A 27,931-nucleotide genomic window follows, 5' to 3' on the forward strand; every position below is an offset into this window, starting at 1 on the left:
TCTAGGAAAATAATTATATAAAAAAAAATCTTTATAAATAATGCATGACTTGCATGCAACACAGCCGTGAAATTATTTCTCTTGTATCATAAATAAATTGAACCCAGGTGTCACAAATGTTGGTTAAGTTGATCTCAGAGTAAATTGACAGAATCTTTTTGAAAGTTTGTGGCCAAATCTACCTTCGCAACCATGTTTCTTTGATTAAAAAATTATCTCATAATACCAGATGAAAGAAACTTGGTTCTCTTCCTGTAGCCTTTCGGTTCCATCTAGAATCGTAAACAGAAACTTGTATTCCCAGTGTTGTAAACACAACATAGAGATTGTGATGATGTCAGTACAGAATCAAATAATTAAAAAAAAAGATAAAACACACAATAAGCAATAGAAAAACACAATTTTACTGATTTGATTGTACCTTAGATTTGCTGGGGGACTTTTGATATCACTAGACTACATTTTCAGTAAAACTGGAATTACAAATATTTTTGCACAAAAGGGAAAAGTTACAAATAGAATCCCTTTTTTTTTGTTGCAATTGTGTATTTTGTCTGTGGCCACATGGGAGCAGCAAACGTACATGTTCACGTCTTAGTTACCATATTATCACAATTTTTTTTTCCATTATGTACATATGTTGTCCACTTTTTTCCATTTTATTTCTTATTTTTATTTAATTTTTATATATGATTGATTGTGACATAGATGCATTCTATGATAATAAATCATATTTTATTGATGTTTTTAATGTTCTTATCAGATATATATTCAGCAATTAAATTTAAAAAATCTATACATCATGTCCAAATATGCTATTACTATTTTTCCGAGTGACACTAAGTTTAAATGCAGTCAATTTACAGAATCTTAAAACAGTTTACATGTCCCAGTGTATTCACTCTGTGTGTGTGTGTGTGAGAGGGTGCGTGTGCGTGTGCGTGCGTGTGTCACACTGTTGCCTTAGCAGCACAGCTTCATTCCTCTACAGTCGCTCTTGGGTCTGGAGCAGAGCTCAGCAGCTCCTCTCTGTCCGCCGCACTTACACTCACCGGCCCGGTCAGACAGGAACCCTCGCTCAGAACCCATGTTATGAAGGACAACCCAAGGCTGAGAAGTTGATCCACAGTCAGAAGGAACCATGCAGGCGAACGCGAGTGTGCTGGAGGTGCCGGTGTGTTTTGAGCAGGGGAACCTCAGCGTGGGATTTACCGACTTTAATGAGAGCTGCAAGAATGATTCCGTCCTGCCCAGACCCAACAGACCCAAAGGTACCGGCTCTCTTCTTTTTTTTTTCTTTTCTTTCACGCAAGAGTTTGTTCTCTGGTGCATCTATTTAGAGACGCACAAAACATCTTATAAGCTTCACTCCTACTGCCTTAAATATTGACTACAGTTAACAATAAAAAATAATAATAATGACCACTAATATGCTGAAACTACCACTTTCCTGTGATGAATTACTGTATTTTTAATTTGTTGCATGAATAATGCAGATAAAACATGACGACAACTATCCTTCCCCACATCTTTACCACCTGCTGCTGGATGTCCATTTCCAGTCTGACTCAACAAATAGAGCTTTCTTTTATTTGCAATGTCCTGAAGTTCTTTTTTAAAAATAATTAAAAATATTTACTAAAAGTCTCATAAATGTATTCTCCATTTAATTAATCATTTTTATTTTATCTTTATTTAATATAATTAAAACAAATAAAAAGGTGGTATTTTTTTATATTCTGCACAAATTTAAATTTATAATCGCCCTTATTTTTCTAAGAAATAATAACGTGGCAGCAACTTGATATCCATACAACACACTGGAATAAATTCAAGCACAAATTAAAATATGACTTAACAGTTCTGGTTACTGAGCTTTGGTAGTACTGTATTGAAACATCCTACGTCTTTTTGGTTCCAAGTTTCCGTACGTAAAGCCTGATCAAAGCGTGATAATCTTTGACAAAGACAGTGACCATCAGATTAATTTGTCAATTAATAGCAAGTGTTATTTCCAACTTAAAATTATTTATCGTAAATGTAAGTAAACAGATTGCAGTGGAAACTTACTAAAACTGACTAATTATACTCAAGATCTACTCTTTGCAATGTCATTTTTAAAATTAAATAAAATTGCTACAAGTAAAAGTTCAGGAACCGGTCTGTAAATAAAGGTATCAATACCAAGCCCCTACATAACAGTCAAATGATTTGAACATCTTTCAAGAATTAATTAACTTTATCCTGCCCGGCGACTAATCAATCACCAAGCATCCCAATTTCCTGCAGCAGCTCCGACATCAATAACACATCCTCCCTCAAAACATGCAACAACAGCTGATGATTAGTTTTATTTTGCTCGTCACCATCAAACATGCCAATAATTACACCTTAAATACATCAACCCCCCCCCGAGCATCACTCCCTGGAATATCAGGTCTGATCAGCTAATGAGGTCTTCACCATTGGTGCCCCCGCCCCGGCTCCACGGTTGCTGCAGCATTGAGGAAAAACATTTCCAATCTTGCTCCACTAAATTATTCACAGCCGCCCCTCCGTCTGTGCAGCGTTACTTTTATTGACCTTATATGGCAGATGCATGAACATCGGCGGCAGGGAAGCACCACGTCCAGGGCAGCAATCAGAGGGTTCAGGCTGTGACCATGTTTGACCAGCAGGGTCACAGTGCTGCCTCTCCATCTCATTCCATCCTTCAGCTCTTTTTATTTACCAAGTCCTTCCTTCTGTTTTTCTCCTCTGTGGGCCTGAGTGATGGAGGCTGGTCATATTGTGGGGTTGTGCCGGTGGTAATGGCCTGTAGCACCAGCACAGCCATGTCCAGAAAGATTGATTCTCTCGACGTCCTCAACGTTATTTCTCTCATATCTAAACATATAATGTTCCTCGCTTCACTTTCATACTTAACTTTTAGCTGGAGTAAACATCCTAGGTTATAATTTAACGTTGAAAAAAATACATGTTTATAGTGAATGATTGCTTTATAAGCATTAATTTGTTATTGTGACCCTGGTCTCGAAAAGCGCTATATAAATAAATATTACTTACTGACTTACTTACTGCTTTTAAACTTACTGTTTAAAATACATTAACTTCGAAATTGTAATTTCTATTCATATTTTTAAATATACCATGTTTTTTTTGTTGAATATGTTTTCGCTGAAGTCCTCCATTCATTTAATATTTTATTTATATTTAATTATATATATATATATATTTATATATATATATATTTGTATATTACCTTAACTAAGCTAAGATTATTGTGCCTTTATTTATATTAAATAAAAACGAATTAACACATATGCCTTTCCGTTACTATGTTTAAATATGCTCAAGGGTTCTCACATGTATTCTCTCTTGCCTGTATTTACCATTCAGGTATCTCAGTCCTGGGGTTTTTATTAAATAATAAATATTTTGTATGTTGTTTACACAATTACACTCGATTATGTTTGTCACTGTGTTGTATTTATTATATTTTTTATTATATTTGTATGTATTGTTGTGACCATGGTCTGTGAAAGGCACTTTACAAATGCTGTTTGGAACATTAAAGAACAACATTACCTCTGGGATCAAAGCCAAATGATTACTTCTGCTGTATTCTATACATGTTTACTAAAGCTATGAGTAATGTTTACTCTTCATGTATCTTCTAGAGCAGACCTTTAAGTGATCACATGGTAGAAAAGTCCATCTCCAATGTGGATAATGGTGTGAGGAGGCGCCTTGTCAGAACTTGAACTAATTGCATTTGAATTTCCTACAATGACAATTTTAATACTTTTGAATAACAAACATAATTTAAAATAAAACACCTGAAGAACATGATAAATTAGACCAGCCTAAGACAACCAGCTTCACATCAAGCTGGTTAGAATGATGTTTATTGGTGGACAAAATACATCTCAACCTTATCTACACATTTATGGTCAAAGCGTTCGTAGAAAACAATATAAATCTAATTACCTGGAGGGAAACTCTGAGAGCGCGAACCTTGTTGTGTTTCCTGATCAATTTCAACCTGCCGCCTTGATTTATAGAGCACGCTGTGCCCTTCCCGGCATCTCCACTACTGCACCTCCGCACTCAGCACAGTCGTTCATACAAGTCACTTATAGCAAACACAAGGAGGTGAATCAGGTTAAAACGTTCATTCATGTTTATCTTTGCTGCAACATTGTAAGCACATTCACAGTTCAACGCATTTATAGTGCTTTATCGAAGAAGTTATAATGTTTATAACAGGATGTAACAACATTTATAACTAATAATAATACAAATTAATTGTAATAATAAACTATCAAATGAGGGAAAACCCACGTCTTGTTATTACAATGTAATTACAAATAACATCATCTTACTTTCTAGAGAAATGTTCTTAAAGGAATACAGCATTAACAACATAACTACAATGTAACTACAGCACTGATCTGGAGAGAAATCCTTCCAGGCTGTTGCTCCTAAGCTCTGGAACGATCTTCCTCTCTCTTTGCGCTTGACGGAGTCTACTGACTCCTTTAAGAAACATCTTAAGACGTTTTTATTTGTTCAGGCTTTTCCTTGATTTTCTTGAACTCCTGTTGTGTTATCAGTTTTATCTTCATCTTTAAAGTATATACTTTATTGAATATTGTTTTGATTGTTTAAGCGCTTTGTGACCCTGGTCTGGAAAAGCGATATACAAATAAAAATGACTTACTTACTTACTTACAATCTTACTTAAAGCTCTTAACTTCATTAACCTTGTTATAAGTTTCCAAAAATGATGATAAACCATAATAACTTCTGGCATAAAGTCTTAATTATGCATTTGAATGACTTATGAATGTTGATTCATAGAAGTTAATTTACTTTTTTTCATCTTTATAATCTACGTGCGTATAAAAGTATGATTTCTTCTCTGACATCAAACTCAGGTCTTTTTAGGAGAAAATATAAGAGCCAGGTTTCAAATTTTCGAGATAAATTATCTACTTTGAACTTCAAACCCCTTGTAGGGTTGTGTTTTCCTCAAGGGGGGAACGGTATGATGTTGTAACGATGATCTTATGTGTGATGAAAAAAAGAGTTTAGGTTAACCTCTAAGGTACTGACTTCCCTCCGGCTAAAAAACCTGGCTCCTCCAGAAAACAACTACATGTTCTCAGGCCTACAGTGAGATCTAATCCACTCTGTGTGCCCCCATCCCCTTCTCCCCTTTCATTGGCACAGAGTGGTTCTTTCCATCTCCAAAAAAGGGAATTATGGGAGCTGAATGCAACTTACAGAATCCACGACATAAGCATGTGCTTAAAGTGAGCAGTTTTCTCAGAACGCAAAAGTCAATTTAACACTTTAAAGCACATCGATGGACTCGTCCACCACAGGTTTCTCTGACTTACATTTGATTAGCGTAATCGTGTGCATGAGAGCAAGTGGGTTCGGACAAGGTCTCGCTGATGTGGATCAGCATCAGCATCTGCACCTCGGCTCCCGGTGCCGTTGATTCAAAGTGGCACTTTGCTGAGCTGGTCCAGTCCTCCTGGGTGCATGTGTGATCAGCTATCATGGGACGCCTCCCATGAACATCAAATATTTGCGTTGGCAGAGGGAAAACATTGAGCAGAAGTTAGATGTTTTTTTAACACGGAAATCTTTGCATCCTTTCCTCCGGGTGATCTGTGAAGACTAGTCAAATAAGTAGAAACTTATTGGAGCTTAAAGGAGCTGGTGATCCTGTGCAAACAGCTAGAGTGCACACAGAAACATCCTTCGTTGCATGACTCTACTGTGCAAGCCAAGGAAGCTTGAGAAACTCAAGATCCTTTAGGCCAGAAACTTTTGTTGCCTCTTGTGTGAATGACCTTAAAATAAATGGTTATTTTAAAGCAATTTTAACTGAAGAAGTTATAGGTATTTGAACCGGCCTTATGACACTTTGATTGTTGAATGGAAAACATTCATATCTGATCCTTAAAAGGCCAAAATACTTTGTTTTTATGTCGTATGTATCATTTTAAACTACTCATGTATGGCAGTTTGCTATAGAAAATGTCTGAAGAAAATGGAAATAAAATTCACAATAAAACATAAAAGACAAATAATTATATAAAATAATAATATAAAAACAAACAACATTTGAAACCCAAGTCAGGCAAAAACAACCCTGGGAGAGTGGGTTGGAAGAGAAAAGGTTCAGGTGGATTATGGGTCTTACAGTTGCTGAAGGGATCTGAAATAATTGAGGTAATCCTTATTTAAAGCAGCTCTGGGTAGTTTTGGGTACCTTCATATTTTTGTATCAAAATAAGTTGTGATGACACATCAATTAAAACTAGTTGAATGACTCATATACCTTGACTTGAGGTGTTTTGTTGGATTTCTATTTTTACTATAAAGTTCTTGGGGATGGTGTTAACATGCTGCATATCACGCTAGTTGTGGTGAGGGGGGGGGGGGGGGGTGCGAATTACAGTACAAATCAAAGTTACAATTGTGTTATCTTATTAAATGGGTCTAATTAAAATTTACTTAACTTATTTTCACCAGGGTCTTCTTCCCCCCATTAAACCTTCAATGAGAGGTCAGTACTAGGTTTAGGGTCTCTTTAGGTTTAGGTTTAGAGTGGTTTATGAATCTGTAAGACATTAACCCTTGTGTTATCTCAGGGTCAAGGTGACCCAAAGGCCAGTGGACAAATGTGTTTGAGGTATCCCTTGTGTTATCTTTGGGTCAAGGTGAACACCCTTCCTGACTTCCATAAACCTCAAACACTTTTGTTTCCGGGCTCCTGGGTCGCCTAGACCCGGAAATAACAATAAGTTAAGAGTTAAGAACAGTCGTAAAAACCCACACAGACCTATTATTTTCCACATATTTTTTATTTACAATGACATTTAAAGACGACCAATCGACTTAATCATTAACTTGTAACTAGGTTGGTTGTATTTTAATCACACACATAAAACAGTAAGTTTGTAAAGAGTTAAAAAAAAAACATACAACCAAATTAGCAAATGTAACTCATAGTGAAACCCTAAAATAGAGAGACAAACATATTCAAAATTATTGTAAAGCAAATTTGAAAATAAAACCAGATGAAACCCTCGTCAGTTGATCTTTACCTCAATTAAACCCAACTCCGAGATCATAGTGTGATGATCTGGAGAATGGAATGGCAGGAATAATCAAAGGGTGGTTCGGGTGATGGACGGGGTCAGGGGTGGATGGGGGGGGGGTCATCAGCTGCTGGACTCACTAATTGCCTCCAATGATCGTTTGTATGTATCTGTCTGTCAGCAACATCACTCAAACACGGATCACAGATGTAGATGAAAATATCAGGAACGGTTGGTGATGACAGAAAGTACCAACAGTTACATTCTGTTTTTAGCAGCATGAGCTCCACTTTCTTCCTTGTTGAGTGTGTATCCTGTGCGAGTAGGTCATCTGCCAGCTGCCATCAAACTTGCTTAAATAAGACTCTAGATCGATGATCTAATTGAATTGATAAATACGATAAGATAAGTCAGCTTTATTTATCCCACAGTGGGGAGAGAACATAGTTACAGCAGCTCAAAAATATATGGAAATATTGCAATAATCTACTCGTAAAAGCATGATCCGAATGTGTTTCCCTATGTGTGCAGATTATGACCAGCTCAAGGAAGATTGCTCGAAAATGGTTCTCAGCATTGAGATAACGCTGGACACTTCCTCGAGTTTGGCTTCCTGTTGGACTCAATCTCGACCCCCTGGATGTCACCTGATAGGAAAGTGTTGGACTCACACGTGGAAGTCCAAAACCTGTTGGAATTTATCCGGGGCTGATTTCACTGGTACCACAAAGTCCTGGCTAAGCTCCTAATACCGTTTTAAGAATGCCAATAACTGCTGAGTCATCGAAGGAACCTCAGAGATATTTCAGTCTGAGTAGTTGCGCATGAAGTCTGCAGTTCAAAAGGAGGATAATCAGAACTGCCCCCTTTTGGCCCCCATTAACCACTGTCTTTACGGGGTGATGGGCACTGCAGCGTCCTGCAGCCTTGCTCAGAAGAAGAGTACTGAAGAAAACACGATCCTAATGCTGCCCACTCTTTTATCTTTGGCGTTGGATGGTGGAATCATCTTCAACAAGACCACTAATGGTTCACACTTGCAGGAACAATGCTTGACGAGATAGCCAGGACAGTGCACGGACGAAAGAAAACCATACGACGTCTGAATAATCAGGACAGCCTGTCAAATCTATACAGCTGTGCCATGTTTCCGTGGTAACAAGTCGATGCTTTTGATTCACACCAGAACATAAAAAAAAGAAGAAGAAACAAGCCCTAAAACCATGGAAACTGTCCTCGATATTGGTGTTTTAAGGAGCAATTTAAGTGATCATAATATTGTATTATTCTTCAGGGTCTTCCATCACATCTAGAAATCCATAATATTGTTTTTTTTTGCAACCATCTGTGTTTTTTTTTTTAGATGAGAGGAGCTCACAGTCTTGCTGCCAAATGTTCTCTGAGGTAATACACGGAAAGAAAAGTTTCTGGAACAAATAGGATTTTCATCAAGAGCAGATTACTCGCTGTTCTTGTAGAATATACATACACATAGAAAGAAACTTTTTAATTGGCAACTCTAGATGGAATGACAGGAAAGGAGTCTCAATTTATTGCCGTATCTGATCTGAATGAATAAGTGTGTTTTTGAGTCCGAATGGGAATCTTTGTTTACGTCTCAATGTGCTCAGATGTTCAACGCAGGAAGTGGACTTGAAATGTTGTTCGACTCATTTGCTCGAGATCAGGACAGACGTGTTGGATGTCACAGGTCTTTAGCAAGTCTACCAGCTGGCTAGTACAGCTTGTAAACTCTGTAACCGAGGGACTACAACTTAGCGTGGCTCGCATTGAAACATTGTCAGGTCGCTGCACGCCGTGACCAGACCGAGAAGAATTTCTCACCCTCAGGAAAGGCTGCAATGCAGTTATCGTGCCAGTTTTGTTTTCGCCGAATGCTTCGCTTAAAATAGACTCGATCTCGCACCTCCTGTACATGTGCAATTTGCTTCCTTGCCTACACATATTTCCAATGTTGATGCTCTATGGGCTAAGCAGAGACGTTAATAACACTGTGAAGCATGTATCCTGACCCGTAATTGAATTTCGGATTAGAGCACTTCAAGAGAGCTTTCGCCCATTTATAAGAATGTCGGGCAAATGTTGGATCAATAAACTCTCACTGCCACGTTGCAACACTAATGTGCTGACTGTTACAGTTACTCCCCTTATTACGGTGTAAAATGTGAGGCGCGCCTGTGCACACTGAGCCGAAGCGAAATTGCTGTCAGAGGATTAATTTGCGAGTGTTTTTATTACTGCCGAGGTGTCGCGACAAACAACTCTCTCATTTTATTAACTCGGAGTTGTAGGTTGTCACATGTGCAACACCTGCGCAACATTATGAGAAAACATGATTTTAATGCTCAACTTTGCAGCGTATTTATCGAAAAATTTGACTTGATTGTTATTTTTAGAGCAATGAATAATGTTGAGCGTCAGGGTTGATCGTTAGACAAAAAAAAACATGTTTATTTTTTGGAAATTGAATTTTCATTAAGTAAGAATGGAGTAAAATACAAATATAGCTTAATTTTCATCAAATACAAAACGCATTGAAAATATTAATGGACAGTGACATTCATCCGACTCTGAATTCTCGGACAATTATGGCGTTTACTTCTAGTATTATTGACTAATTGGTAAATTATTTTAAACGCATTAAGAAAATATGGTTCAGTATTGGTTCATTTGGGTTTAGAGAGTAAACATGATCACCGTATATAGGGGTTCACTTGTTACGCCCCCTGTTGGCTCTCGTTATCAGGGCATAGCATAGTGCAGAGAGTTTTGTTAGTGAGGGTGCATTCACACAGACACCAGGATATATATATATATATATATATATATATATATATATATATATATATATATAATTTTAAAGATGTATAAGTCAACAATCCCCCCAATAACAGGTGCAAGAGCACCCCACTTCTGACCGTGCAAAAACAACATACGTAAATATACCTTATATAAAGTTGACAAAGTTATGAAGCCAATTTTCTTTATCGATCGCTCCTTATGACTAAAAAGAACACGTCACAGGTTGAAACCAAACTGGTAATAGGAATCCAAAGGAGAGTGTGTGTGTGGTTCCCTGTCCTTTATTTTGTCGTTAAACAGCAGGTGTCGTGGCTGGAAGCTTCCTACAGAGTCATGTGACGCAGAGGTCACTGTATGAATGTGTCCTCTCTGTCTGGAAGGACATAGTTTGAATATGAGGAGAAAGGTTAGAACCAAAGAGAATGCACTAGTGAGACTATAAAAATGAAACAATAATACCTTTAATTTAAAATAGAACAAATGTTACAGTGAAATGTAGCTGAATGAACTGAAAAGCCATTTTTCTTCCTTAACAAATGATCAAGTTTGCAGATGACACGCTAGTGTAGCTGAATAGTGGGACACAGTGACATATCTTTTATGGTGCTCAGATAAAAACATGACGCTGAGCATCAACTTATTTTAATTACATTCCTTAAACTTTGGTGTGTTTATTGTTGATAAGGTTTCGTAATTCCGCTTTTAGTGTCCAGTCCTTGAGCAATGACACCACAGTGAGTCGGGACGGTATAGTCAAGGCTGGAAATCCTGAGGATTCTCTAAAGAATGATCTCGCTAAGAGGCTGTGTGTATCATTCGATTGCTGCTCCAAAGAAAGCATTACGACATACTGTATCTGTGAGGCTGAGAGAAGACCACTTCAGGGTGTCATCAACACCGTACCACACAACTCCTGTCTTCGGAACTCCTCCCACTCACTGGTGAAACTGTTGCTACCAAGCAGGAAATTCTATTCAAGTCTTCTATCCGAACGAGCATGATTCTGGGTTAAAGTGGCCGAATTCAGCTTCCTCCACAGGATGGCTTGAACTTTAAAACGATCAAAACACGGAGTCCGTTCCGTCGCTCCAACACGACGTCACTTTCCGTCCCGATTCTTATACTTCGCTTCGTGGAGAAAGATGGACAATCAGAGTGTGTCACAGGTTGTTTATACGCCACTTCAAGTCAAACAAAATACAAGCTTTACGATTGATTGGACACACTTTCTCCCGGCGACTGTACAGGTCAATACCTCGGGCAGAAAAGGTCCCGATCTGTAGAAACATCGCTATATTTAAGGCAAATTTCCGGTCCGGGAGGTCGTCCCTTTCCGGCCAAATGGTTCTTTCAAGTTCCCTGTGTCCCGATCCCCTGTAGAGAGACATCCTGATTTTTTTCTTATCTAATCATTCAAATGTTCTCCGTGGGCATTTCCGTCTTTTAGCCCCCCTTTCCCGGATTTGTCTAGCTTCGTTCTTTGATCTACGATTTAAGGTGTGATTGGCAGATAAACAGATGTTTTAAATTACCGGTGTCGTATCTCTAATTCTGATCCAAGCTTGCCTCGAACCAGTGTGAATCAGTCTGGAGTGGAATGTTGATTGTGAATGTGTAGTCAAATGTTTAAGCTCTTAGATCAAGCGAGTAATTTATACTTTATATTTTGATTATCTTTTAGCATTAATTTAAGTATGGCATATACGCATAGTATATAATAATTTTAATCTAACAACTTCCTTTAAGAAGGGAAGTGAAGTTGTCTGGCAGTTAGTTAGGTGCCTTCTGAATATGCACCAGGTATGTCCAATTTAAACGAGACATCAGGGCAGACATGGGCCACATTTGCGCGAGTATGTGTCTCTTGTGGTGTGGGCCACTTTGGTCCAGCTCCACCAATGGAAAATGGATAGTCGTCTCCACACCACTGCAGCCTGAAATCAATAGAGGTAATGGCACATTTGGGAAATTTATGACTGACTTGTCGAAACAGTTTAAGTGAAGTAATGTGTTTGCCATAATATCACCATCAAATCGGAGCATTTGAATAACGTATTTTATCTCTTGTTTTTTCTGCTTGTTGTCTTTTGAAACTTTGCCAATGGGACATGAGGGATCGTGGCTTGTGGCAGGAGCTCCCAGCATTTCTAATTTAGGTGAACATTTAAAAATAATTGGTGACTCTTACGTTCCGTTTAGAAATAATATATAGTTAACTTTTAAATTGCTTTTATTTATCCTGCCTAAAATCATCTTGTCAGAGAAAATATAGTGCGAACTACCCAAGCAAACTTGTTTAGCTGATATTTTGGCAGTTTTTCCTGCAACAATTTGACAGAATGTGAGAGTATTTGTCTCATTTCATGTTTGCCATCTTCAGCTGACACGTACAGGTCATGGAGGTATATAGAGCAGACACACATCAACTGTACAGGACTTAAGAACCGCTGCAAAAAGAGACAGTAGCACAGACAGACACACACCACTCGATGTTGAGAGACTCTACAGAGGTGTGAAAATGAAAAACCTGTTAAGAAAAGTGGAGTTTCTTCCCTCGACACAGGAAGAAGTGAGCAAAATATGATCTTCTCCCTCAGGAGAGGAAGGTGTGTCAAATGTCCACCGTAGAAATGAGTGATAATGCTGTAATGTAATTACATACTTGCTGTCTTTTACGATCTAAGTCAGATGAATGACTCTTTTGGTTCATAGGAAGTTAAATGTCTTGTTTGCTTGTGAAATGAAGATACATTGACAATAAAGGAAAGATCATTTCATTTATATCAGTAAGCAACAGCAATTCCAACAAAATTGAAAATAGTCTATTTAGTGTAAGATTGGTCTCTGAGGGCAAAAGTAGTGGTGTGTTTGTGAGTTCTGGTTTAGATGTAGTTCTTTCCTTCTCTTGTAAATTACTGCTGGCATCCAAGCTTAAGTTATAAGAATGATGTTGTGTTACTTTGGAACAGGTTGTTAAGCTGAAATAATGCATTCTTGTCTGTGTGTCTTCAAATGTGTTTTAAAGTCTGAATCTGGTCCAATATTAACTGATGAAGTTCAAGAAAATGATGGTCCAGAGCAGAAGTTTTAACAGCTACACAGGCTCCAGCTTAATATGATCTTGAAATCCAAGTTCACATCTTCTCTTTTATCAACACATTAATTGGAAGAGAGATAAATCTTTTTTTTTAAATGCAATCTACTGGGAGAAAAAAATGCAGAATAACCTGAATCTGGATTTGAACAAATAGCGGCAATTATCACCCAATCTCTGCAACCGGGTGTTAATTTTGTGGAAAAATAAGGGGTGTCAGCAGGTGCACGGGCATCAATTGATCTTCCCATGACTCTCCGTATTATCCAGGAACTGCAGCTCCAAGACCATAAATTGCCCAGCAGTCAGAACAATTGATCCACGGACATCCTCTCTTCATCAATGCTGCTGAGGAACCTTTCCAGCCGACCACTGCCCTGTTTTGAATGCTCAGCGGAAAGGGATTCAATTACAACCATTAGAGGCTGCCGGGACAATCACGGCGGGGCAGCGAGCGCTTTTATTAGATCCAAAACTGCGTCTCCATAATAAGGTTTGATCACATTTGGGGGAGTAGTTCTGTTCAAATGACTCCTGGAACTAAAACGTGTCTTTAAGTGCTGCCGCAGACCGATATATAACATTAGATTGTGTTGCCATAATAAACAGCAAACACAGACAATACTTTTTTGTTTTTTTCATCCCACTGGCTAAATATATCCATCCTCCAGTGAGGTGCCCATCTTTAATCCGGGATGTATTGAGAGATTTGTGTGGATTTGAGCACAGCTGTCGGACTTGACGATGTCGGTGGGAGAGTCGGTCCAGGAGAGCAACACTCTGGGAGGTCCACATGCCTTCTCTGCTCCGTAAACACTTCCACTGCCCATCTACGTACAGTAGGAGCTGCTGCGCCGGTCAAGGTCGTCTCTAAACTAATTGCTGATTTTGCATAAAGCACGTCATTCCCTTGTGGAAACGAATCCACGCTCAGGTCGACTCGGTGTCATCAAAGGATTTTTAAGATTTTTTCTTCATGGCGTTCCTCAGGTTATGGAGGTGCATTCTATCTAATCTACGCACCCCTTAGGTTGGCTGATTATTTCCCAGAATGCAAATGAATCCTGCTCATTTGCACGGCCACAAAAAAAAGCGGAGCGAGGATATACATAAATGATTTACCCCTGCTTGATATTCGGTCGGCTGCTTCTGTCCTCGTCCCTTCAAAAAAGCCGCATGGAATCAATTCAAAGTGACACATCTCTCCTGAAATCATAATTTGATTCAACTCTTTTTCTTACACGTTAGTGCTGAGTCGGCTATATTTAGCTCTGAGCAGTGAGAAGGTCTTCAAAGGCGTTTATTTCAAGCTAAACCGTTCAGAAGGCTCAAATGACTCCCATTAACGACCCCATGACATTAATAAATGATTGTATGAAGTCCATAGTGATGACATACATGAGCCAATGATTTACTTACTGACATATATAAAGTCAGCATTGTTAGGGGTTTCTGTGTTCCGATGAACCGACCCCTCCCCAGCCTCGTACGTGGTGGTGGAATGAAGGACAGACCCATTGATGAGTTTAAGAAAAATGCTTGTTTAGTGAATTATGCAAAAGTCAGAGACAAACTTATGTGAACACGGGCGCTGAGAGCAGAGAGATCTATCGCAGACGTCTTCGAATGCCAGAACGCAAAGATCAGACAAAATGGTGGATCTTTATAGTAGAATATTCAGGTTCACACCTCTAGTCAAATGTGAATGTAGGATTGGTCAGTAACTCTAAACACTTGATTCTAAGATGGCCGTCGCACGTGATCGTAGTGGAAACTTACTGAAAGTTGTTGTCCTCTCCAGAGAATCGGTTCCCAGCGAATTGCTGGACTGTTGTGTCTTTCAGTGTGAGTTCTCAAACAGGTTCACACTGACTTCTTGGAATCTGGGATTGTTTAATCTTTCTGTGTGTGTGAGGGTTTGTGACCTCGGCCTTGTGTTGCAGTCAGTGAATGCAATGCAAGAATAGGATTATTTAATATGAATTAAATATGTAAGATTATCAGTTAATCAAGTGACTATTTGAAATGTGTGTTAAATCTAGATGATAGATTACAGTAAAGTTGTCATTTCCTTACAGCATCATGGAACGTTAATAATAAATGAACATAAACTCAAGTATGATTTAAATAATCCGTTTAGGAAGAATAAGGGGCAGAAAAACTCTTCTTCTTCTCTATCTGAATATCAGGTCTGATCAGCTGTTATTTGTTTGATTATAGTAAAAAGAAAAATCAAAGAAAAAAAGAAAGAAGGGAATAATTGCTTCACTACAATTTAAGATTTCTGATCGTAGTTTCAAATTATACACATGACATTGTGAACAATGATTGACAGAAAACTTGGGTATGTCTAGAAGTTTATGTACTTATTGAATTAAATTGGAACTGTGAAAAACAAGATGATATTGAACATCAAATAAACAAATAAAAATAGGGACCTTTTGTCCTAATGCTGAACTCTAATTCAAAAATTCAAAATAGTTTTAAAATAGCCATCGGAAATACCAAATGATCGGAAATAAACCTTCTTTCTTGGGTAACTGTGTTAATGAGAAGCTGTGTTTACAACGCTCACCTATTGCTGAAGTCAAATAAATATTTTTAAATTAAGTTTGAACACAGCCAAATGTTTCGTGACAAAATGCATTTAACGGCATTTCTATCTGTATTTAAATTACTTACACAAATTAAAGTGATGAAAAATAAAATTGTAAGTTGCAATAATGTAAAACTTTAATCATTCGTCACACATCTAGTTATTATGATTGAATTGTATGAAAATGTTTTAAAACTGTCACTAGTTTTGACAAATTTGTGCTGAGGTCATCAAAAATGGACACATTATATATTTTAAATACTTAACGGTCACGTTTGACGGTACAACATTGTTCTCCAAAGTACATGAATAGTACTTAAAGAGCCCTTGAAATGCAGTAGAGGAGGTATTCTGTGTGATGTGCAAAAATCTCAACAGGATCAATAACTGGATATGAGCCAGGATTCTAGTGAGGACTTAACTGCAGCCCCTATATTAACAGCCATTGTAATAAAAATTAAATATTACAGGTTTACTGTCATAAAACAACCTTAATTAATTGCCTATAGGTGTTATGTATCAGTTGGGTCGCAGCCTACTCCCATCGGTGTCTGATTTTTGGTAAAATGGGTGACCTAGTGTAAAGCATTTGAGATCCGAAGAAGCAGAACACTTCTATTACTATTGAGCATAACAATGTTGGGAAGTTATAAACATCGTTAACTTTTAAATAACTATATTTTTCAAGAGCAGGTGTGTCAAAGTCAATCACACAAGGGGTCAGAATATTTTAGCTTTCTTACTCCCAGGAAGAAAGGGATCTGCCTTTAACTAAGAGTTTTAAATTCCCATGAGCCTCAGTTTTACTCTTATTCTAAGTTTTTGTATAATCGTTGGCATCATATGTGTGCCATTAGTTTAACATGTGTTCCAAACATTTGAACTCTTACAAGCAACACGTGACAAACTACGTAATAATACATCATAATAAAATAAAAAAGATATATATTTTAAATCCAGGAAAATGAGTCCAACTTCTCAACGCCTCCAATTCTTCTCACGTCCGTTTGATAAGTGGACGACCTCTGACCTCGGCGGGCGCCCCCGTGTGATTCCTGCCCGCGGGCGAGGGTTTAGCTCGCCGCAGCACATGGCCGCCCGGCTCCGTCTTGTCATGTTCTCTCTTCCTCAAGCTGATTTACTGTGACAGGGCGCAGTGAGTGACAGGACCATCCCTAAATCCCTGTAGCTGCAGCGCCCCGGCTCCCGCTGATGCTCAACTGTTCGGCAGAGTGAAACCACCCGAAACACTTTAATAAATAGACTCCGGCGTTCAATCTAGTCTTATTGTGAAAGACACTTGTTATTTTGTTCAATAATCTTTGCTCACCCCTGTGTATATACTGTAAGTGATTATTTTTTTTAAATGACAAAATCAGAATATTGAGGCCATTTATCAAAACTTTAATGTAAATTACACGTTTAATGAAACGTGAAGTTTCTTAACTATGTGTGGAGGATTCTCAGGATTAATGAAGATTTTCAATTATTCCCTCTGATGAAACAAGACCTTCATTCGTACTGTAACATAATCTGCCCAGCGGTTGAGTCCCCTCTAATATAAGATGACATTTGTGTGTGTCTCTGGCAGACATGGACGCGTTCCGCATCCTTCTCTACGTCCTCATCTTCCTGCTGAGCGCCTTCGGAAACCTGCTGATCATCATCGTGCTGATCATGAACAAGCGGATGCGCACCGTCACCAACTGCTTCCTGCTCTCTCTGGCCGTCAGCGACTTGATGATGGCCATCTTCTGCATGCCGTTCACACTCGTCCCCAACATCCTGGAGGACTTCATCTTCGGAGCTGCCATGTGCAAGACGGTGACTTATTTCATGGGTGAGGAAATACTTCTCTTTTTTGCTGTGCCAAGCGATTTCAAGGGAATTCCAAGAGTATTTACATTGAAGTGGAAAACAGTTTCACTTATTGCATCACTGTTGAGCCACCTTTTCCACTCTTTCTCTGCTGTTTATGCATCCTTTTTAGCATTCAGACGTCTCTTTAGTGCTTATGAGAAACTTTTTTTTAAAACACTTTTACCCTAAAGTGACTTCATTCAATTCAATCAGAATTACTTTTTCCATTTCAAAAACCTAAAAAAATCTACGACCAATACGCACCACAATGTTGGAATTAAATGGTTTTGCATTTGTTGGCCAGACCTAATAACAAAGAAAGTGGCTGATTGGTTAATTTTTATATTTATTTTCCCCAGATGCAACACTAACAGACTCAGGGACTCATTCTTTCCTGGTGCTATTAGACTTTATTATTCTGAATTTGGAGGCAATAGTGGAGTGAAAAGATTATGTTATTCTATTCTATGTTATTCTTTGTATAATTTTCTTTGCGTTATTTCCTTTAATCTATGCTCTTTATACTTGCACTTTGTCATCCATTGCACTTTTTTCTTTTGTTTGCACTTTGTTTTTGTTCTTGTTATTATGAGACTTGCTGATCCTTTATTGTCTGCTGTGAACTGGAAACCACATTTCCAGAAGGAGATAACCAGAGGGATAAATAAAGTCTATCTATCTATCAACATTATATATATATATATTTTTGGGGGGTCTGGACCAATCATCTGGACCGTAACAACAATGTCTTCCTTGACAATGAAGTGTTAATGTTGTTGTAAACAAATTTACCTTAATCCAATATAATAGCAAAGTCAACATTTTGGTAACACTGTAGAATGGCTAACATATTGACTATTAATAAGCTACTAAGTACTAACTCAAACCTTTTTCATTGTGACTATATTCTGACCTTAATAACATTAGATGAAAGGGTTCACCCTTTACACCGACTTCATTACGAATTAGTAACAGGAAAAAAAGTCATTAACGATTAACTTTGGTGAAAACTAGTGTATCTCTATTAGCCCCTTATTAGGAGTAAGTACCACAAGAGAAGATATTCATAATATTGTCTATTTTAAAGTAAAAAAGTAAAAATATACTAGTATAAACAGCTTTTTTTATTGCTCAAAAAAAGCGTTTGTAATTGTGAATATGTTCCCTTTTCGAAAGTGGCAGCATATTCCTACTTATGTGAGAAATATTTGACGGTTTAAAAGTCAAATTTTTTTTACACAAAATGACAAATTCTTATTTTTGTGTCATTTTGTGTCATGGATGCTATTATTATTGGTATAATGTTCTGGTATAATGAGAAACTATTATTAAAGGTGAATTATTTCTCTCATGGTACTTACACCTAATAAGGAGTAAATAGAGAGAAGATAGTTCTTCTTTATTTCCTGTTTATTATCAGTAATAAAGGTGTTGTTCAGCGTGAGCTCCTTAATATAATGTAAGGGAAGGTAGAATATATCACAATGAACAAGGTGTGAGTTAGTACTTTATAATGGTGGGTAACCTCCTGTAGATATAAATAAGTACCCTGAAGTGTGACCAAAATGTTATATAATCTTTTCTCTTTTTAAAATAAAACAAGAATAATGTAATTAAGTAAAGTGTGAGTCCATGACAGAGCACCCCCTGACGTTTTATGTTTTTGAAATCTTACTTCTCCAAGAGCTCAGAATCTGCAGACCAACATTACTCTTAGCTGAGAGAGAGAGTAGGGATCTGAGGCAGTGGCATACGTGGAAAAAAAAAGGTTGAATATGAGGTGGCTCTGCTAACCATTAAGAGGACACTGGTCAAAGAGAGGACACAGGAAAAGTTGGTACAATAGGGTCATAAATCATGAGCTTGAAAAGGAACAAAGGGTAACATTTACATATAAATACAGTATATTTCATTTATAATTACATTTTTCTCTTCAATTCATTTTATTTCATAGGTGAAAATGAGCCTCCCCTCTGTCACCAAGGAGACAATACCTTAAGGATTCCTCTCAAGGAGGGACCAACCATATCAATCACTATAGAAGATTTCAATTATCAAGTGATGCTTGTCAACCTTCTGGTTCTTTCCAACTATCACTTGTTATATTCCTCATTGTTAGTTTTGGTTGCTGATTTTTTCCTTCTGCTTTGTTGGCCATCGGCAAACTGGAGTAGCCTTCATTGAAATATGTGACTACGTAGGAGTGTGAACAAAGTTCTTGTAGGAGTTGGACTCGACTTGTTAGGTATGATGTTGGAAGAGGAGGAGCCGTAGAACTGTGTGCTGAACCAAGAAACACATGTCCGACATGGCTTGCACCAAATTCAGAGAGGATCTGTCCACAGGGTTGGTTGAGATCCGGCTAGGACAGTCTGGACTTATGTGGCGTGGAGTCTTTGCGACCTATCATAGTGATAAGCGGGATATCACTGGAAAGTGCAACCAAAAAGTCATGTCGAGGTATGAAGTGTAGCATTTGTCTTTATCCATGTTACTAACAGGGGAATAGTCATTTTCCCAGAGTACTCATTTAATTTAATGTGACCCCCTTAAAGGGTTATAGACAAACAAGCATAAACATACCTATGGAGATAAATGGCTACCAGCTTAGCTTGCACAAGCCTGGAATGCATTTGTATGCTTGATTGAATCTGGTCATTATACCCATTGATTTAAGTGTCTCTTAAATAGATGTTGGACCTATTTTGTTCTCATCAATGTGTGTCTGTTTGTTTAAAAACTCTCTTTTCATTGAAATACTTACATTAGAAAACTTGCTGAAGCCTGCCTACTATATACACTTTGTTTTTTCTGGAGATTTAGGTTTGTCACCTAGCATCATCAATCCTGGATTTCTCAACCTCTAAGGGACTTGAGTGAAGACCATTATTACATTCTAATGGACTTACAGCTCTCGTAACCTCTTGTTTGCCGAGATTTCAGACAGGGGGGAACTTTATTAAGGACCAACTTCAATACAAGGTCATGATGAGGGACTTACTGCATCTTGGAGAGGAAGACTTGAAACTTGAAACACGTGAGTGAGTTCGGTTTTAACAAAAGTTGCCCTTTAAAAAAGAAGAAAATGAACCATTTATACGTTTATACGCCAGTTTGTCGGGAATATCTGCACTTAATAGTTATCTTTCTTCTCATTAGCTAAGATCGAAGACTCACGACACTGTTGCGGTAATACTTACTGGGAAATGAACAATTGTCTATACACACTGGAGAGTGTAACACTTGGTCAGTCGCAGACGAATTACAATCATGTTAAGAAGGATTTCGGCTTAACCCCCCTGAAACTCAGCTTCGTGCTGCATCAATAGTATCGATCTCTACAGCAGATGCAGAGTGGGCGAAGAGGCCAACAGCAAAGTACCTGTGAAAAGCAGATTCAATTCAACAACATGTGCTCTTCTTACATTTCAATATAAAATCTACTGATGGGCATTTTCTGGACTTTCTTGTAAGAAGGTGACCAGCATGCAGGATGAGCTAATAGAGTCACACATTCCTGGGAGCGTGACTTGCCCCCATCAGGCCAGAGTCAGCGTTACACGTGACCTCTGATTCAGACTGCAGCGGGTAAGAAAAGGCGACGACAGTAGGAGCAGCGACTGGTTTGAAAGAAGTATTGAATGTTGAGGCTCACCATTCTCTCGCAGCAGATATGCGTTGGCTCAACAGTGGGAGGGGAACCCGCCCGCTGAATCTACTTTTCAATTACAGAGCTTTCAGAGTTACGATACAGAGGAGCCGAGAAGAACAGTTTGGGCTGTGATTTGAAAAAAAAAAGTCTTATCATCATGCTCCGTGTTCCAGATCAGACTCACTGTTAAACTCAATCAAAAGGCTGAGCAAAGAGAATTCAAGCTAATAATGACATTACCATCTGTTGAGAGGCGACAGAGTGTGATGTGTTTGTTTTCTTTGTCACAGATGGAAAGATGTGTTTGATTTCTACAACCAGAGCTCTGGAAGAAAAGTGGCATCTGTTTGTTGAGATTGTCGTAGCTGAATACATCTTTTATCGTTCAGTATTTCTGTTTTTCCTTTAAATAAAAAACGAAAATGTAGGGGCTCTGTTACATCTAAAGTACTTGTATTAAGTAATGTGGTGTGTTTAGAGTTTGTGTTTAAAGATTTATTCATAGAAAAACGTATTATTATAGTATCATAATAAATAATTCATAATGTTTTTGCATTGTAACGTGTTTGGAATGCACTCTCACTTGTTACCTATAAAATATACATCACTACATGACTTCAAATGGTCACTCGGCAACAGAAATTCATCCAATCAGATATAACCCTGGATGCTGCCTCTTGAGGGACGATTTCTCTGGTGCCCCAGGGAGGAGGAGCTCAGTTTGCGATGACAAAATTGAACATGAATTAAGACAAATAATCTTCTAAAGCATCTCAAATGGTTGGTTGTTATTTTTGTTATTATCAAATGTATGATACTTTGAGCATCAGTGAGTGGAATCCTGTAGTATTTTAGTATATGCACATGTTCCTTTACAAATCAGCTTTATTAAGATAAAATGGAAATATAAAGAAGACTTGTAATAAAAAATAATTAAAAAGCGAAACGTCAAAGCAAATATTTAATTCAGTTTCGCCGCCCGAGGAAGAGTTTCTATCTATTTTGTTTTCACATTCTAATCACTTTGAGTAAGAACTTGTTATTGTACAAATAGACTTTCCCTACAATATTATGTAAAAAGACTTTTCCTTCTCGTTTCAGTTGGATCTTTTCCTCCTTTTGTGTTTTTGGAGAAAAGGTTACCTTAGCTGTGTGTTTGTTTTAACAGCTGAAATGTTCTGCTATTCATCTTGATATATAATAATCATATTATTTACGAGTGTCTGTGTGTAATTACATGTCTTTATGAGTCCTGTGATGAACAACCTCTCGCTGAGTAGAGTAAATAAATGTTAGTGAGCAGAAGATGAATCAAACTATAAAATAAAATCCTCAAAATACGAATCCAATTACCGCTTTAATTTCCTTGTTGATTAAAATATTTTAAACAACCTAGAACACTTCCAATTTGATCGATGCTTTGTTTTTAGAAGTTAGTACAGAAAGAAAATATGTTACCTAGAAGTGAAAATGCCTCTTGTGAATAGATACCATTATAAAATAAATAAATCCATAATAGAAAATGACCTAAAATTGACTTTATTTTCATGCAGACAGAATAGTATATACAATAAAATGAGGAAAGCTTACTAGAAAAATACATAAATGCTGATTGAAACCTATTTTAAATAGAATAAAACAAACATTTTCGGGGAAATCTTCAGTCGATGCTATAAATCTCATTCACCGTGAAGCCATAACAAGTCACAATTATTGTTTGCCCGCAGCTCTGCAAAGTTTATTTCATTTCTTTCTCATTCATCGCTCATCATTGTTTACTCTTCTGTTATGCACCCTGACTTCTCATAAAGGAAAATAATAGTCGACCTTTGTATTTTGGAGCTGATGGAATCCGCATCGTGTAAAATAACCTCCACCATTTGATCTGTAAAGGTCACCATTGTCGAGGTGGCTTTTACACCCACACATTTAAAGGAAATGTATTTGTTTTCTGATTATTACTTTTTTTATGTCACAGCTCTTTTTATAAAAGTTTTAACAGAAGTAAAACATGCAGATTGTGAATGAAATCACGTGATCATGTGTGACTTCCATCAGCCACTCATGATCAATAGCCAGATTTATTGCGACCATGCTAGGCCAATGATTCCACCACAAACTCATCTATTCTTCGCAAATTCGTCTGTTGGCCCAAACCCATTAAACATATAATCCTCCAACCTCCCATTTTGCCCGATGGAGCGCAGAGCCATTCATTCCTCTGCTGCTCGATAATCATGTAAGTCACTGCTCCGCTGGTCCTCCGGCAGCTGTTGCGAGATTTATGCTGCAATATTCTGGCTGTTTGTGAGCAGATTTTAATCATATTTATGGTCATTTGCTGATGTTGCTATTGCTAGTCGCGTTTGTCAGCTTCTGGGCGAGTACACAAAAGAAAGATCCTGGTAATGTTTATCACTCTTGTCTTTATCTATTCTTGTTCAATAGGTCTTTTCGACGCCATTTTTTCAAACACGCTAATGGCTTGACCTTTCCTAAAATAAACAAATGTAATTAACAGGGGACGTTTTTTTCCCCTAGGCCTTGAGTTTGACACTTTTGTTTCAGCAGTTGCATATAAAACAAAAAGATGAACATCTCAAATGCGTTTAAGTATAGTCTAGCATGAGCAATTAATTAAGAAACACATTGAATGTAACATTATACTGTAATTTAGTTTGTTAGCGTTTAAGCACTTGGTGTAAAGGTTTTTTTTAGCCAATATAGACAAAGTCTTATCCAGTCTTTGATTAATTTGAGTAATTGTTTCATCCCTAATACTTAATATTTACTTGCTCTACTCTAAGTCGTGTATTGCTCTGCAACAGTTGAAGCCCATTAAAGCTCTTTAAAGGTCAAAGGAGCTAAGCTAACACCGGCTAGCTACCAAGTGGTGTTTGAAAATATTGATATGCCGATAAATCAGGATATTCATTTTCCCGATACTGTATCATTATTCATAAGCATTATTTTGATTACTTACTTTCAGTATATACAGTATATATATATATATATGGATGGACGGATGGATGGATGGATGGATGGATGGATGGATGGATGGATGGATGGATGGATGGATGGATGGATGGATGGATGGATGGATGGATGGATGGATGGATGGATGGATTGATAGATATAGATATATATTTATATGATGGCAGCCATCTTCAGATTCTGCACAGCTAAATGAACAAAGAAATCCCACGAGATCCCGACTGAGGACGAGAGGATACTGTCGACTCCAGCGCCTTTTCAAGCTGATGTTTGGACATACTGTATTTTGGTTTCAAACGGTTACTTTTGTCAAGAGTCATGCAGTCTGTAAATTACGCAAGACCAGAGAATAGTACTACTGAATACAAAAAATATGTGCTTGGTCCCACAGTATCGCAATATATTGTATCATTGTCCCTGTAGCATGATACGTATTGTACTGCCAGATTCTTGCCAATACATCCCCCTAGAAGCTAGCTGTGAAGTTGCTAACGTTACATAGAATTAGCCCATAGAAAGTTAGGGATCAAGGTCAGGGTTAAGTATTTAAACCACCTAGGAACATTCAGGAGATGCGAAGCTTCTCGTGGACTCACCTGGAGTAATCTTTACCTCAGAGAGACCGTCCTATTCACACGGAGGGACCAGTTATCAAACAGCCCGGCTGTGGAGCGGCGCTCACTTCTGGCTTAATGAACAAGAATAGGGATTAGAGCTTTTTCATCTTGAGGAGAGAGAGGCTGATAAAGCACAGGGGGAAACTGTGAGCATTTGGTTGGTAATTATCTTGACAGCGACTCGTATGGATTCGCAGAATTCTGCTCACATCAAACATTAGCCTCTCAATACTTCCACGCTCTTTCATCAGAAGTGGACTTTCTCAAGCACAAACAGACTTTCCAGACACGAGTGCAACGCTGAAGTATGCCGTGAAAACCTCTTCGTCAGCAGCACTTTGGAAATCACCTCCATTAAATAAGCGGCAACAACAGTTCATAACTCTTCGCAAGTAAACAAACGAGGCCTTTCGCAGTCAGGGCGGACCTGAATGACTGGAATGTGTTTTGAAAAGATAAAATGATGGAACGAGCCGGAATGAAAGTTGTATTTTGGAATGTTTCTACATATATAATAATAAAAACAGAAACAGAGTCACAAAGTTTTCCCGGAGACGGATGAAGAAAATAGCATCAATATTTAATATTCCTGCAAGAAGGAGCTTCAGTCAACAAAGCCATAAGAGCATCAGTTCTTCGAAGCACATATTATTATCCTGAAGTGTTTTCAAACTTCTTTAGAGGATGCTCACTTTTTTTATTATTTTTTATTTACTATGCGTACTTCTTAACACACACAATCACAACAGTTTCATTTAATTTGTATTATGTATGGTATTTTCTTATTTTACAGAACAAAATTGTTATTTCTTTTCCCATTTTTGTTCATAATCCACGACAACCATTGAAATCATATGTTATCATATAAGGCTGTCCTGTGGGTTTACTGCGGGTACTACGATTTCATCACACAGTTAATTGAACATTTATCTTGAGACCCCGATGACTGATTACATCTCGGACCCGTGTACTAAATAACTTCGGATTCTGTGTATTTATGCCGATGTTTTAATGAACATTTTACTTCTGTACCGATATAATAGTTAGGATGGATGATTGGCGTCTATCTTTTCATTAATGTCTTGGGTTTAGGTGACCAGGCTAAAGATCTTGTCTTAGACAAGATGCCAGTAGAGTGGTCAGTTTGTGGCAGACAGGAATTTAATGTTCAGTTCCAGCTCCAGATATGATTATGCCCTGATTGCTGCGTGACAGCCTACTCCCATCAGTGTGGGCTTATTAAAATAATCCACTACATACGCTAGCTAGAGAACAACAATATATTTTAATTGATTAATGGAAGAAACTTTGAATCTAAATCCCTTCATTGTAGTGTAACATTTTAATTTCTATGATTGTACTTTTATATTCAAGAACACTTTTGTTTCGAAGATTTGTTTTGTACTGTTGCTAGTTAATCGTTACTTTTATCTGCATCACTTCACCACTGACCCAACAGTGTCCAGCAGATGCATCTCAGAGATGCACTGAAGTAACAGTCGATCCATTTGCGGTGGCTTTCACACCTGCTGCGCTGAGGCCGGAGCAATCATGGGCTCAGAAAGTGTAATCAAATCTTCATGCAGCTTTTCACATCTTGGACTGTGTGCCTGAAAAGGTCCTGTGACCAAAGCAAAGCTCTGTAGGAGATTTTAACTGAACTGTATTGTCCAGTGGGAACCATAATCCGACCCAATTACAGGAGGTGAACCAGAACAGAGAAGATTAAGGGTCTTGCCAAGGAAGTAAAGAGAACAACAGATGTCTGAGCGGACACTTGTGTGTAATGGGATTGTGTCAATAACTATATAAATGTATTTCAAACCTTTACAGGCATTGGCGACATTTCCCTGATTCAATCGTTCTCATCGACGTAAGGAGGTTTCGGCTAAGAAAGAACCTTAAGATATGGCTTTTTCCCTATCTTCTGAGTAGAACCTTAAGATAAAGCCAAAGAAACTTTGTAAGAAGATCTTAGTGGGAGCTGTTCACCACGCTGGTGCTGAAACTGATTCAATCGATGCCAGGCAAATCTATCCCGCCCTCTTTATCCGTGCATCAGTCACACACAGCACATACACAGGCTTTGACAACGTCTTTTTAAAGAATAACAGACGGAGCCTTTCTGATTTCACGTTCCCCTGTTTCCTTGATATCTGTGAAACGCCACGGTTTGAATTGTTTTCCTCACCAGCCACTGTGTGTTGACTGTGTTGAGTGTGTCAGCCAATCAGAGTCTCGCATGATGAAGGCGGGACTTTTTAAAGTTATCACTCAAGGGAAGTTTTGCGGTTTTATAATCAGCAAGTCAATCCTTGTCAAGCTTGAACTGGGTGTGATTTCTAACGTATAAATATAGGTGCTACAGTATTATAAAGTCACATATGCAAAATATGCATATTTTTAGTAAAGTTTTATTTTTTAGGAAAGTGGAGGATATAAATTTCCCTGATCACTGAGCATTTGGTGGGTAAGAAGGCTGTAAGGAGAGGTTCACCTCGATCTTATGTTCTCTTCTTAGTGAAAGATCTCTAAAAGTGTCTCTTGGAAGCACATCCTTGTTTCACAGCGTTCTTAACCCTAGTCTTATCTCTGAGGGAGGTCGTGAGGTGAGACTCAATCGACGCAGCATCTACCCATGCTAAATATGTAGTACAAATATGAACTTTTATAAGGTAAGGTAAGGTAAGCTAAAACTTTATTGATCCCTCAGGAGGTCTCATTCGGGAAATTGTTTTTTTCCAATAGCCACAGAAAATACATAAATAAATAAAAATAAAAATAAAACAAGAACAAGAACAAAGAGAAATAAAGAGAAAGAACAAGATGATACAATCTAAGTCTAAAGATAAAGATAAAGAACATAGATCAAAGAGAAATAACAAAGACAAAGGATACAAAGACTAACATAGAACAGAACATCCAGATACTTTCACTCCACTCCTGCCCCTGAACTCAGAATTGTACAATTTAATAGCCCGAGGAATGAATGAGTCATTGAGTCTATTTGTTTTGCACCTGGGAAGGAGCATTCATGCAATTATTCGCTCATGCGCTCACTGATGACAGTGCTCAGAGGATGACTGTCATCATCCATGATGGACAGTAGTTTGTTCAATGATCTCCTCTCAGCAACTGTCACCAGTGAGTCCAGCTTCATTCCAACCACAGAGC

The 27,931-nt window shown here is 38.0% G+C and overlaps 1 protein-coding gene across 1 annotated transcript in view; it reads left to right on the forward strand.

Annotated features, from left to right (window-relative positions):
* The first annotated feature begins 962 nt into the window (after window positions 1–962).
* LOC148079816 (cholecystokinin receptor-like) overlaps window positions 963–27,931 on the forward strand; it is a 51,248-nt gene continuing 24,279 nt past the window's right edge. The window contains exons 1-2 of the mRNA XM_087791499.1: window positions 963–1,271; window positions 17,226–17,474. Of these exons, the coding sequence (XP_087647625.1) occupies window positions 1,142–1,271; window positions 17,226–17,474 (379 nt within the window). The 5' untranslated portion in view covers window positions 963–1,141. The remainder of the gene's footprint in view (window positions 1,272–17,225; window positions 17,475–27,931) is intronic.

This window comes from Callionymus lyra, chromosome 5 (assembly GCF_982586985.1).
Source record: "Callionymus lyra chromosome 5, fCalLyr1.hap1.1, whole genome shotgun sequence".
NCBI classification, from domain to species: domain Eukaryota; kingdom Metazoa; phylum Chordata; class Actinopteri; order Syngnathiformes; family Callionymidae; genus Callionymus; species Callionymus lyra.